A 15,003-nucleotide genomic window follows, 5' to 3' on the forward strand; every position below is an offset into this window, starting at 1 on the left:
AAATCAGTGTGTTTTAGAGAGTAGAATAAATAGTAGTATTGCAGAGGGATTGGCAGCTTTGTCCCCAAGAGATGGAATTTCTGAGGAAACTTCCAGCTTAAGTTTGGTAACACTCTGACCCAAAAACAACCACCTTTTTTTGAAGTGTTGCAGTTCTTGATTTACCATAACTTTGCAGCAGTAGCATCAAAGAAGTTTCATTATTAACAGTACATGCAATATGCTAAATCTCATTGTCTGTAGTTATTCACTGATTATAACTAATAATCTATTTAATTAATCAATAATCATAATTAACATAACCATCAATTAGGTTTGAAGTCACACTGAAAAGAAATGCATTAATGGTATTTTTTGCATTGTAAAATTTCTAGGATTTGCTTTCTATTTAAACACTTAATTAAACAAATATTTTTAAAGTATTTTTAGATTTTTCCTGCCTGGGAATATTTTTGTTCATCATTTTGTTTATTAAAAAAAAAAAAAAAAGAAGCACTTTTAGGATGATCACGCATTCAGCATGACTGAGATTTCTGAAATAGGCATTTTATCACTGATGTATCAGCTCTATTTTTGGTCTTACACATACTGAGAGGCTTTCTATTAAGATTTGGCAAAAGATCAAGGGGTCTGAGAAGTTGCATGAAAATATTTATTGTATTTCTAATGCCGGACTCTAACTGGCATTCACTGAACAATTAAATGCTAAAATCAATGCTGGAATTAGGGATAACTTGATTTTCCAAAATTGTAATGATAATAGATTTCAATCACATCTGGCATTTGAAATCAAACTGAGTTGAAATTAAACCCAACAGCGTTATATCTGGAAGAAAGACCATCATATCATGTCTCTGCAATTAGTTTCCACAAAACTTGGACAATGATGAGGTAAAAATCCTTTAGAGAATAGACCAGTTCCTTAGGGCCACATGAAACGTATCCAAAAAAGGGACAAGCAGCAGCAGAAACTCAAGTTCAGAGAGAAAAGCAAAAAGCCTTTATACAGTTGCAAATCTTAGACTTCTGAAAAGCCTGAATGCCTTCTCTTATAAGCCTGAGGCATTTACAAATTAAGTTTAGAACATAAAAAAAAAATCTACAAACCTGACTTTTAGGTCATGCAAGTCCCCTACTCTATAGCCATCCTGTGCTTAGTCTCTCAAAAGTCCTCATGACAGCCTAGTTCGCAATGCATTTGAGCTTGTGCTTGGTCTTAATCCCAGTCCTGCATAGCAGTCTCATTGAGGGTGAAGGTACAGCACTGGTGTAGCTAAGCAGGAGCCATGGTTTCTCAAAACCAACAGAAAATGGCAGAATTTGAGCAGATACTATTTCTTCTTCCTGACCTGTTTCTGGAAGGTATTCAATCATAGCAATTTCCTGCCAGGATAAGAGAGACCTATCCTCCTTCCGTTCTCTCCTGTCTTTCGTGAATCTCACAGCAAAGTACAACAGGACAACAGCCAGGGTGGTTGAAAGCTGCAATTGCTGTTAGTAGTTGGCTAAGAATAGGAATACCTTGTCTCCTCCAACCCACCACAGTCCTCTTTTTTGTCTCATCCATCTGTTGTGCCTTGTCATTTAGACCATGAATTCTTTGGCACAAGGGCTGACATTTATGATACATTTTAATAGAAACTTCCACAATGCCTTGCAGTATGAACACATAATTATTAAATAGACCATCCTTCTCCCAAGTACGTGGCTGGTATGTTTTCAATGAGGAGGAACCAGTGGCATTCACTAGGTATCTCTTTGAGGCAATCTGTTTATTTACCTGTTTGCTTACAAAGATTTCTTTGTCATTCTGATTCCCAGAAAACAATAGAAACACCAGCAAGCAGCTCCCATGCTCAGGAACTTCTTTCTTGCTGTGGCAGGGTTGCAGAACAACCTAAGGATCTAAGAATTTCCTGGCCATCCAAGTGTAAAAATTATTTACAAAATATAAAAGATTCCAATAGTGCATCAGGTATTCCTTAACTCTTTTTGGCAGGTGGGCTAGTCATATTGTCTTTATTCTGCATCTGGCTAATCAAGTCTTGACTTTCTCTGAATGCTACATACATACTGCCCCTCTCTTTTCTGCCTATCTTTTATTACAGGCAGGTAAAAATAATCAATTCCACAGCCTTTGTATTTGCATCCAGTCTCAAGGAAAGTCACTCAAATTATTCTGGCCAGCACACTGAGCAGTAACTTCAGCAGTCAACTACAATTACAAGAGAGGCTTTTCATTTTTCTACCTGCTTAGCCTGACTGAAAGACAGCCCAGGCTAATAATTTTTGTAACCCATGTTCAAAGAACGTCTGCTGGTAGCCACCAACACAGCCCAATAGAACACCACCACAGCACCTGGATAGGAGTTCACAATAAGAGATAATGCCAGTAGTGCATTTTAGCAAAGCAAAGAGAAGTCACGTGACTGCAACCTGCAATACAGGGTCAGGCATTTGAGTATGTGACAGTCCATGGTTGCACTCTCAGAAAGCCCATGTATTTTAAGGTATTATTCTACTGAAGTTAAATACAGACTCTGCTTAACTAAGTGCTGGCAAATATAAGAGTTAGATACCAGTGTACAGTCTTAAAGAAAGTGAATGTATAGAAGCTACTGATTCCCAGAGAGTTGGATTATGTATGCATCCAGCTGCATATTCTTTCAAGGTAAGAGAAACTGTGGGAGAGGGTGTGCTTACTTGTTGCCTTTCTTTCGGTTTGAGCCTCACTGTCTCCATGGTGTCATTTAAGAAACTATCCACATCTGATTGCCGCTGACTTGCCTGTAATGCTTGCAGAGAGCATGTGGTTTTAGTGAAGCGCTGATTGTTTGGAAATTCTCCAAGGAGGGGAAGCACCTTGAATTAGAAACTTAGCACTCTGCAGACACCCTGTGGAACAGTAAAGTTAAAAGTCCTGCACTTTAATTCAAGAGCAAGTAGTTCAGTTTTTCCTTCAGAGCAACAGGCTTTGTGCCTTGTGGAAGGCCAGCAACAAAAGTCAGTGCCCCAGGTGCTGAGCCATCCAAAGGACAACCTTATGCTATTCAGGGTTCCACCCACTCCAATAGATTTTCCTGCTAAGGCTTAGCTTTCCACTGCATTTACGTTTGCAAGACCTCTGCTGTCATACCAGACCTGTATCCTGCATTATAGAGGGTGCAGTATGGAGGAGTTCCAGGTGCAGGATAAGAGATGGGGCATATACTGGTACTGGAGACCTCAAGGCTATAAACAACTCGCCCAATGGTCAGATAAAGAAATGCAGAACTGCAGCTGGCAAAAGTGATTTTAGGGGTAACAAAAAGTACAAAGAACAAGCATACAACATATGTAAACCAAGCCACATATAGTAAATTGGGGTGTAATGTGAAAAAACAGACCAAAAGAGAAAGAGCAAGGTTTAAAAGTACATTAGCAAACGTAAGAATGAACCCAAGTGGTTCCTAGAGTAAAGAAGAATCACCATCAAAGTCATACTGCTCCTGAAAAAGGGTTTGGAATGCACTACACTAGTCATAAATAGCTCATTTTATACAGAATAACTACTTGTTACTCCTAGGTATTTATCCAAAAATCATGCAGAATTGTACCATACAACAGAAGTGAAAATAAAACAAGTCAGGCATAGCCTAACTTCTAAGGTCATTAGAAAAACTGCTGTTACAATTAAACCAAATAAAACCAAAGCCCTAGACAGGTCAAGACATGTACAGACAATGTTTGACAAGCCCCAATCCTAAGTCCTTGTAAATTCAATACAAAATCTATGGCTTGTTAGTAGCAATGACGATACTGTATTCAGTGGGCTATAGCTATCTACATGTTCCTCTTTTCATTCATTTAAAGCCATGGGAAACTACTCTTAGGGAAGTTTTAACAGAAGCGTTTCCATTTGCCTGGGTGCACCTCAGCAAGTCTGGGCCTCGTGGTTAAGGAGTAGCCAACTTCTGGGCCTTGGGCAGGACCAACATGGCTTCCACGTGTAGGCTATATCATATGACCAATAACAAATTGTGCTGGCACTGTGGGTCCTGGATGATCCTAATCCTCACAAGTAACTGAGGAGCACCCCAGAATAACCCCAGGGGCAATCATGGCATGTCCCACAGAAGAATGATGGGCAGCCTGAAGAACTGTTACCTCCTGCTTCTGAACTCCTCTTATAGCCATCTCTTCTTTCAGTTCTCTGCAATGTGATATATGTCTTGTGGCTCTTGGCCAGAAGGAAAATTTGTTACATATCCCATCAGTGCAGAGAAGTTATTGTGCTACTGAATGCTCTTTTGCTTTGTCCTGAGTTATGTAACATACAAGAGTTTTTCACCTTTTATTTTTCTCCTTAGAAGATCTCTGGGTATTTACATCCTTGTTGAGCTCTTGGGAATAGAGATCATCTTTTCTCATGCTTGGACAATTCCTAGCTCAATAGAGCAAAATCTTTCTAAATATTAATAGCATTAATTATTGTTAATAGCAAACTCCTATGGCTTAATAAAGGCTTTTAACCTACAGTTTAAGGAAATAACAGGAGGGAAAAAATATTTTTTTTAAAAAATAAATAAACTCTGAATGAAAATTTCTCTGCAGCTATGCTGATCATGGTTCTGACTTTAAGACTCTAAGCCAAATTTACAGTCTAAATTTCAAACTAAACAGGGATTGTTCTCCTTTAGCCAACCACGGAAGTAAGAGTATAAAGACTTATTAGTCAAGATATGTGAACAGAGTTTGGAGGTTTTATTATTCTAATTAGGAACAGGAAAATTCCTATTCCATTTGGTAATTAAAACAATACACATTCTACCATCTAATTATATTTGACATTTTCAAGGTGTTGGGAGCTGAAGTCTATAATTGCAGAACTACTGCTGCCTTAAGCAGAACGCTCCATAAATATTCATATATTAAATAGCCAGTTATACTGTTTAGAAGACGTTTGCTATTTTTTTTAGAAATGTTAGACTTTTAGAAGATGCATTTTATATTTGTATTTTTAAAAAGATAGGAAGAAAAATGTCCTGTGGGATCTGACATACTGTATATAGCAAATTGGCTATAAACCTATTCATTAGTATTGTAAGCAGTTAAGCTGGAGATTCATAGTCCTTTAGAATTATTTTTTTTCCTTAAGCAGAATGGGTAATTACAGTCAGAAATAATATGGGAGTCCTGTAGTGAAGTCATAAGGCAGTAAAATGCAATTCTTAAGATTCCTTGAGTTTGTAATTAACAATAAAATTATAGCTTACATACAGTAGTTTTTAAAAAAAAAGTTATCCACATACTTTAGTGTGTCACAATAAAATACTACTTCGTATATATCCTATTTTTAATAGTTCAATATTGCCATTTAAAACAGTTGCCTGCCTAGGTATACCATAATCAAATTAGAGGTGGACTTGCAGGTAACCCAGAGCCTGTTGTTCAGGGAGAGGCTTTCCTTTTCTTGACATTAGAGAAATAGAAAAATATACAATAAGGATGAAATTGTGAGTGCAAGGTGTTCGTGAGTGCCTGCTCTGTGTTACCATTCTAGGAAATGAACCTTTGGGGACATCTAAATAAAAGGACATAATTTCTGAAAAGAAGGGCAATAGGCAGTTTGCTCGTTTTGTCCATTTAGCTCATCTCATTGGAATAGGTTTGTATCCTGTTATAAGATGCTTTGCCCCATGGTAGGCTGGACCCTGGCTAAGTCATTGGGTTTGATTTTCAAATAGTTAATAATAAAAGACATTGCAGATGTTTCAATCAAGCAGAATTAAATGCTGTGTAGAAGTGAAGTTGCAACGCATGAGAGTTCAAACGCTGTGCAGTATTTCAGTGTCGTAGCAAGGGCAGCAGAGACTCAGTGCAAGCTTCCCGCACACCAGGTGAGCGCACACTGTGCCAGCCGTCTGGTTAGGAGGCCCCTTATCCCAAATAGCTCCACAGTCTCTGTGCTGGCAGGTGTGGAAAGAAGGGCACACAGTTCCACAACAATCTTAATTACTCCCAAAGTATGAAGACTTCAGGGAAGTCCTCTTTCATTCCTGCACATCTGTATAATGACTAGAATCAGTCTAGCCCATGCTGACTAATCACACATGATTTCATTATAGTCAATCAGAGACTGCATTCAGCAGGAAGTGAGAAGTAGTATTACCTATATAATGCATCCAGCTAAAGAACTGGGCTTCTTTCTGTGGTGGGCAGGAAGCAGGACTCAATTTTTTTTTACATTGTATATAATTATTCCATACATATTATATGTCAGATATATAATAGTTCTATTATATATTATGTATCCACATAACATGTATATATTACATCCTGTGTATATTATATGCTATACCTAATATGTATGTGTAATATAGTATGTGTGTGCAAATAGGCATACATGTTTGGATTTTATATATATACACACACACTACTTCCTGAAACAAACTTACTAGATGGCTGGTGTTATTTTTGTAATGCTCATAGCGCCAAGGGATGTCAGTACACATTCCCCCCCTTTCTACACAATTACAGCCTCTATACCATGTGATGTTACAATGCAATCAGCTTGAACAAAGATAACCAAACAGGCAAAATTCTTCTATTCCCTGACTTCTGCAGATTTTGCTTAGAACACTTTGAAGACACAACCCACCCTCTTCAGATCTGTCCTCCAGCATGTCAAAGATAAGCTGTTCTTTCCAAACAAAATCTAAGTTGTATTAAAGATGTCTCAGTGAAATTTAGCTAGAACTCTCCTTTAACCACCCAAAATTCCATTTTATGCACAAAAATGTCTGCATTTTAAAAGCTCAGTGTTTAAAAATCTGAAAATGGCCAGTTAAGGCAAGAAACCATTGTCCTTCTGCCATATATAGCAGGTTTTATTCATCATTTTTCCAATACACATATTTATCCAGTTTTACCTCTGCTCTGTTATTCCATTGTGGACTAGAATGAATGACATTGATTTTAACCAATTGTTTTTGTAAAAGTGTACTGAACATGGCAATAATATAATCTAAGTTTGCCCAAATTTGTATTAGGACAATCCCTATTTCTCATGAGGTGCTTGATGCAAAAGCAGAGGGTTTTTTTCTCAAGAGATGTGGTACAGCCTTATCAGATATTTATGATTTTATCCTCTAAGTGTATCTATTTAGTAGTTGCAAGCTTTTACTTTTCAGCTGCAGCTAACAGGAAAAATAATGTGATAGCCATCTTAAAAAGAAAAAACCAAAAGGAAACAGGCAGTTAACATAGGTACCTCCGAGGGAAGGAGTCATATATCCATTTCAGTGGAGGAGCAGGCTGTTGTTCTAATGTTGCCATGTTCAGTGAAGAATGTGTGAAACAACAAACAAGCAGTTTCTGAGCATTTACTAAGAAGATACAGAGAACAATCACATGCTGCTGGTCACCTCTGAATGCCCTGATGCCCACCGCAGGGGCAGGGCTGCCCTCTCTGTTCAATTATAAACCAATGGCTTCAAAATGCCTTTTTGCTATTTCTTCTTTTAAACAAATTCCTTCCACAGAGGCTTACGGGTTGAATCTGTGTTTTCAGGAGCTGGTGGCAAACTAGGGTGAATTTATCCCCAGAGGGGCCAACTTCACTCTTAATAAATTACTGGAAGTAATTGCAAAGGGTAAAATCATTAAATAGCTAAAGGATAAAAGAACTGTGAACTGTAGTCATCATGGTTCTAAACAGACTGAGTCTTGCCAAAGTTAATTGCTTTTTTGATAGAATTACAAAATGAATGTTCAAAGGCAGAGCACTGTATTATCACAGATTTAGATTCTAGGATACTGTTTTTCGTTAACTGTTACATTGAAACTAAATGCAAACTGGCTTTGATATAAACACTGTCATATACATAACAAAGAGCTAAAAAGTGTCATGATGAACAGCAGAACACTGAGGCCCCACATGGGAGACTGCAGTCTTAGTGCTTCCTTTAAAAAAAAAAAATAATTAAAGTTTTTCAGTTAATGATTCATAGATGAAAAGGCTAAATTATGTAGACTAAAGATTGGATTGAGTGTTTTGACTGGCTTGGTAGACAACAGGGTTATTTGATATCAACAGAATAGTATATCTCTAGAGAATTAATTATTTAAAAATGGTAAAATGGTTATGACAAGGAGCAGTGAGATGTAAATAGCAGTCATCACAGAGATTTATTAACGGGCTATGTTGCCTTTGCAAAAGTATTGCTATTCCATCTCCAATAGTAATTTGTTGCTTTCTTCTCTTCCAGTTGCCCATATTGGCATCTTCTGTTGTTAGCCTCTATTTTCTTGAACTTACTGATGTCTTCAAGCCAGTTCATTCTGGATTTAATTGCTATGACAAGAGTCTGAGTATGCCATACATTGAACCTACACAAGAGTCTGTTCCCTTCCTGATGTTGCTTAGTCTGGTTTTTGCTGGACCATCAATTACGGTAAGTTTGAGGTGCCACTGTCACTTATTAAAGATTTTGAACAGAGTTTCAGCTGGCATAAAGAAAATAGCTCCTTTCATTTCAGTTAGTCTGCAGAGTGTCATCCAGGCTAATTACCTTAGGATTTTAAATTCATTTTTTATTCTTCTACAACAGAAGGAAAAACACTCCTTAAAACATTCCCTGTAGAACTTCATCTACCTGCACATCCTGATTGCGGGCATTAATGTTAAGAAACAGCATCCTTAGTAGGGCGAGAATAGTTTGAATCATTCTGTTATGCTGTACAAATATTTGAACTTTTACAGACAGGACATCTCCATGCTCTGAGATACACCCAAAATTCAAGATTTTGTTGGAAACTGAAGCCTTTCATTTGCAGCCATGAATATATCACTTTGTTAGTGCTAGCTTTATTCAGTGAGAAGGTATATCAAATGTGTCAGTGAAATCAATTACACTTTCCCAAATAGCACTGGGACTCCTCTAAATTGCAAGTTAGTCATTAAAAGCAGGGAAAAGGAGGCTGGTTTAATCATTCATCCAAAAGGAGGAGATGATTTCAGTAGAACAGAAATGTCCTGTCAGAATATGAGTGGTTTGGTCACTATTTTACAGAAAAAAAAATATATTTGCATGATACAGTTGAGTATTGTCCTTTCTGGAATTGTTGTGTCAAATTCAAATGAAATCTAAACACTTTATATATATACTAGAGGGAATTCACTTTGCCTGTTTTCAGGCAGCTCAGATAGGAGCCTTATTCTCACACCACTTCTGTTTGGTAAATGAAGAGAGAAATTCACCTTGAGTGTGTGATTCCATGCACCTAAAAAGCTGAATCAACCTTCTGAAAGGGTCTGTTCTCTCCCCTGACAGCAATGACTGTGCATCTCGGTTAGGCACTGCTCTAAGTCTAGCTGCAAATGTACCTCAGCTGCCAGCTCCTCTGAATTCTCTTAAATTCAACCAGTTCATTCCTTTTATAATATACAGCCAGTTTACAATTTAAAATTCTATAAAATTTGATGCACATATAAAAATCAAGTGCTATTCTCACTTTGCTTTCCAGGATGTTTTTTGTTCATTTGTCTTTTTTTAAACTGAACTCTTCTTACTTTGTTTGATATTGGTTGCTTTAGAAACCATTTTCAAAGAATTTTCCACAACCATCAGGCTAAAAAGTGTACTTATTTAGGAACTGGAAGCTAAGACTTTCAGTGGTCCTCATGCAGACACTTGCAGCAAACACTAAATACTGTGATAAAAACGAAACTTGTTGGTATTGCAGTTTGGCTGGGTTTCTTAAGTTTAGACAGTGTTTCTGATAGCAACAAAGTGGACTTCCCTGAAACAATGATAGAAGGAATGTATACAGGCTCGCTTGGGCCACAATAGAGGGGCAAAAGCTGATTTTTACTTCAGAGAGTTTATGTCAAGCCTAGGTAGTATCAAACACCTTCATCTGAGATGAAAGATGTCCAATTCATTAGAGTGTTTTTTAAGAGTTTTGCTTACAGCTGAATTACTTGCAGCACAGCAGTACAGACAACTAACCAAAAGCATGCCACATGAGGAACTTACACCCCCATCTGAGCATGCCTATCAAAGAGAAGATGGATAAAGGAAATAAATCCTGAAGCTTCAAAGTACAACCACTTAAAAGCTGCAAGCCTTAGGAAGGTGTAGTTTGTTTGTATTAGTGTGAGCATGAATGTGATGCATGTATTAGCTGGAGAATGGGCTCTGATATGTGAAATACACAACCTTCTTTAATAAAAGGCATTGAAGATGGTGTAGAACATCAGCACTTTATTTTTCAATACCACTTCAGAATTAAAAAACTAGGGGGGGAGGGTGGTGGTGTCATTTTTTCCCCTTTTGTTTGAAAAAATAGGGCAATGAAGCTCAATGCGAAAATTGTGCCATTGTCATCTTTTAGATTTTAGCACTTATAATTGTTTTCATTAACATTTCAATGAATTACATAACTGTAAAATACAGAAAAGAAAGCATGAGCTATATGAGGAACTGAGGATGTCCAGTAACACAGCATATGCTAGCCTCTGTCTGCAGTACTTAACTGCAGTATGAGGCAGGTCATCAAGACTCAGTAAAATACAGGTGTGATTAAGCCACATATTAAATATTACCAAAGAGTCTAAATAAGAAAAAATATTTTAAAAAAGAGAGGGGGAAGAACCAAGCAAATTCTAGTCTCAATCCCTCCTTAAAGCTTTATATAAATATTAGAATAGGACTTTATTTTTCTATATTATTTTTGTTGATACACTCAGTGTTTCCCAAGACTGGAGAAAATATTATATCTATTCACTTTATAGTAAATTTTTTAACAAGTCTAGCATTTTAAAATTTATTTTCCCAAGTCATTATTACAGAAGGATGTGTGTGGATTTGGCTCTTTATGGTGGGTTTTTTCTTTGTTTTTTGCTTGTTATTAGTGAGAAGCAACTGCTTTTAACCAGGTCTGTTCTGTAGTTCTGAAGTGCTATAGAAAATTACCACCTGTATTATTGACATATGTCTTATTGCTTGTGTCATGTATGAAAATTTCTATATGTATTCATAAATCACACAGGACTTCAGTGTGGAACAACTGGCCTTGTTTGAAATTACCAACATGGACATTTTATGTCTGGAATATACTGGAATTGCAACGTGACTTCCATTTGCTTCAAAGAACTCTGATTCTCTGACATACATTCTCTCTAGTTAGTTATTAATTCAAAAATTTTAGGACCAGTTATTTAATCATATCAGTGTAGGTTTAAACCCTTATATGCCACTGACTGAAAACCTACTTAAAGGTAACCATGTGCTTTCTAACAGAGATCACCAGGAAATTAGAACACATTGATTTGGGAAATCAATTCGCAAGGAGAGAAATTCAATGCTGGCAGTCTTAGTCCTACTGCCTCCTCTACTGTGGGAGTTTGTTTCCTTGGAAATACCAGCCTCTGAATTTTCTTTGACATAGGCCTTGCTGTTTTGCAATTTTCTTATCTGTCACACAAGATAATCCAAAGCTTTGGTGTTTTTCCCTGTGCCAGACATTCCCTAGAGCTTGGCTAAAAACTGTTAGTTTCTCTGGTTTTTAAGTTTGCAATACTACTGATTTCTCTAGGAAGTTTCAGCTGTAAATTGATGAAATGGTGACAGATAATAGTGACCCTAGTTCTCATCTAATTAAAATTCCTTAAATAATCTTTATCACTGGCTTTTCCACGTAATGAGACAACCCTCACTACCTCATTTTTCTAGCAAAGAATGGAAACTTCAATTTATTAAACCTTCAGCTAAAAAGAGTTAGACTAAATTTGTCTATTTTATCTCCCTTCTCCTAGGGTGAGGGGTCTTAGTATGTACAAAGTTCACTGGTAATTAGAGCAGATTCAGCATAATTCAGATGCTTTAGCATCTCATTGCTTGCAAGCTTTATGCATTGCATGTATTAGTTTTCAGTGCATCTGTGGATAGACAAGGTGAACCTCCTGTTAGTGGTGAGAACTGCCTCACTAATTTCAATATTTCAACCCAACCCGCATTTTGAACTCTGTACAAGCCCAGTACAGAATTCCAAGTTGTTGCACTATTTAATAAGGATAACAATCAACCCTGAGACTGCAAATGCAGAAATAGATCTGGATTTTCCAGCAAGTAACTGCATTTTTCATTTATATTCTTCTCTTTATAAATTCTTGTCTATGGCTTCAGTCATAATCTATTTTGCTTGGTGTGTTCAGAGGGACCATAAGGACAGAACTTTTTCTACTGTGGAACTGGTTAAAACCCAAGCCAAATTAAACAAATACAGAAGAGCAGGCTGTCACATAATTAGAAGCTGCTGGAGGATTGCTAGGCTTGAGGCCAAGACTGAGTGCTAAAACCTCCTCAGGATCACAGTGGTTCTGGATTATTTTAGAGGCGATATTTTCTGATTATTACTTTTTTGTTGTAGAAGCACCACATTTCAGCTGTGGATCAAGACCTCAATTCCACTGAGCACTGTATACTGTATGCCACTTGCATTTATTTCAGTGCCACCTTCTAGCCTGCCCTCACTCAGGCTAAGTCGCATTACTTAATGTTACATATTGATACAAATCTTTCAAAGGCAAGTACATGTCAGTGGATGACATTGGTTGTGGTATAGTTATATTTCAGCCCTTTAAATTCAATCAGTGTCTTCTGAGTAACTGCTACATATAAATTAATGGCTCCTTTGTCATTGCAGATAATGATAGGAGAAGGAATTCTCTACTGTTGCCTGTCCAAAAGAAGAAATGGGATTGGAACAGAGGCCAATATTAATGCAGGAGGATGCAACTTCAATTCTTTCCTTAGAAGAGCGGTCAGATTTGTTGGTGGGTTTCAAATGTTAGTCACAAAGAGGAGCTTTGCATATACATTCAGTTTTCACCATGCAGGTTTCCTTTTCGAACAGCCTTTCAAAGCAGTGTGGGGCTGTCACTGGCATAGATCTTCTGCCAGACAATGCAAGAAGAAACTGTCAAATGGAGTGATAGAGCAGTGCCATCTCAGTAGTGCAACATCTACACTCCCGTGTTTTCTGAAAGAATAATTTGGTTTTCCTTCTCTGCCCACCTTGCTTCCTTTTAATGGTTTCAGTGTATGGTTTCCCCTGCCAGTCTTCAGTGCATCATAAGGATTCAACCCACCTGGCATGGTATTCAGCATGACAGTAAAAACTTGACAGAAACTCTCGGTAGATTTTACATTCTTTTTCTGTGATGTGTTTTATCTATCTTGAGAAAGGGCTAGAATCTGGCAACCTAATGATAGGAACGTGTTGCATTATTTTATTTTACTTTTGTTTAATTTTCATTTATGAAAACTGAACTTGAAAAGGCAACTGGACTTTGTTCCCATTGTTACAGTTAATTTCCTCTACCAGTGAAGGGCTAAAGGAAAGGTTTTCTCTTTTCCATTAGAGAGGGCAGCCTAGACAAAGAACTTGCAGGACAGCAGACTGAAAACCTGGTAGAAGGACTATACACTAGGTTTCTGTAGTCTGGCAAGAGGTAATGACAGGACAGGTTATAGAGTCCATGACCAGTAAAGCATCCTCTTAAGAGCAGCAGTGAGGAAGTGAACACAGTGAATGGTAGATTAATCCTCCAGCAAGGAGGATTGTGAAAATACTCCGTGCTTTCCACTTCTCCTGTATGGCATCCCATTCCATCACCAAAAATGACAAGATCAAAGACACATGAATTTGGTTCTTGATTCATACTCTGAACCTGCAGTTTCTTTCTATATTTTAATAATTTTAACATTCTTTCAATTTTAAGATGAAAAATAAATTTATTTTTAAGAATACAAGTGGATAATTACAAGTATTTTTTTTAGATTTAATTACAAGTAAATCTTTAGGGAAAAAGCAGTTGAAAATGCTCAGTAAAACACCTGCATTTACTTCAACTGCATTGTGAATTTGCCATTATTAACTAGACAGAAACACTGATCAATTATCAAAAAGACTTAAGTATTTGGACTCGTGGAAAGACTTGGTACTCAAGAAATACCAGAGGTGTGAAGGTAGCCCAACTTATTGCCAGCTGATGAGTCCCTGGTGGTAAAAAGAGAACAGGTCAGAGCAGTGGTCTCAGAGCAGCTGTCCATGTTACTAAAAGCCTGTATCCCAGTGGGCAAGTCCAAGGACTGGATGAGTACTGATGCTCTTCTAAAATAGCCAGCTGCCCTTCAGATAGTTCATAAAACTGCTTTCCAAACTGAAGCAGCTCCAGTGTAGTTCACTTTTATGAAAAGATGTTGCAGGACATCGAGACATCAAAATGAAATGTTAGGTATCAACAGGAAAAAACCAAGCATAAATAATAATTTTTTTTTTTACATTAAAGAATTCAACTTTGCAATAAGCAAATACATCTTATTCTGCAGTTAAATTATTTCAAGTCCAATGACACAAGCCGCCAGAATTCCACTGAAAGTATTTTGTCAGAATGGATTAATCTAATCTATGCATATAATAAAGTTAACGAGCTCTATTGATTTCTTTCCTAGGTGTTCATGTCTTTGGTCTTTGTTCTACTGCTCTTGTTACTGATATTATACAGCTCTCAACAGGATATCAGGCACCATATTTCCTAACTGTTTGCAAGCCTAACTATACATCCTTAAATGTATCATGCTCAGAGAACTCGTATGTTGTGGAAGATATCTGCTCAGGAGCCGACCTCAATATTATCAATGCTGGAAGGTTGGTGCTATCCTTCATTGTGTACATTTTTAAATACCCATTTTTTATTTTCTGTCCCAGTTTCAAGGTTTTTTCTAGTTGAAGTCTTCATTATTTTGTCAGGTTTTTATAGCAAAGGTAAGAATTTAAGTGTGTTTTTAGTGATGTACAATTTTTTATATAAAGATATTAGGCTAACAGTGGGCTTTGGAAGACTTTGTCAGATTCCAAAGCACAGTCATTAGTAGCTACTTATTTTCCCTCCTTCAAAGCAGACAATTTCCTGTACAATTATTATTATGTATATCTTTGATTCCCCGTGGGATC

At 37.2% G+C, this 15,003-nt stretch overlaps 2 protein-coding genes across 2 annotated transcripts in view; one reads left to right on the forward strand and one right to left on the reverse strand.

Annotated features, from left to right (window-relative positions):
* Nucleotides 1–15,003, reverse strand: part of PLPPR5 (phospholipid phosphatase related 5) — a 191,164-nt gene that overhangs the window by 112,035 nt on the left and 64,126 nt on the right. The gene's annotated exons all lie outside the window — the stretch shown is intronic.
* PLPPR4 (phospholipid phosphatase related 4) overlaps nt 1–15,003 on the forward strand; it is a 32,935-nt gene that overhangs the window by 5,194 nt on the left and 12,738 nt on the right. Inside the window, exons 2-4 of the mRNA XM_037403633.1 lie at nt 8,250–8,435; nt 12,691–12,820; nt 14,502–14,697. Coding sequence (XP_037259530.1) covers nt 8,250–8,435; nt 12,691–12,820; nt 14,502–14,697 — 512 coding nt within the window. The remainder of the gene's footprint in view (nt 1–8,249; nt 8,436–12,690; nt 12,821–14,501; nt 14,698–15,003) is intronic.

This window comes from Falco rusticolus, chromosome 11 (assembly GCF_015220075.1).
Source record: "Falco rusticolus isolate bFalRus1 chromosome 11, bFalRus1.pri, whole genome shotgun sequence".
Lineage (NCBI taxonomy): Eukaryota > Metazoa > Chordata > Aves > Falconiformes > Falconidae > Falco > Falco rusticolus.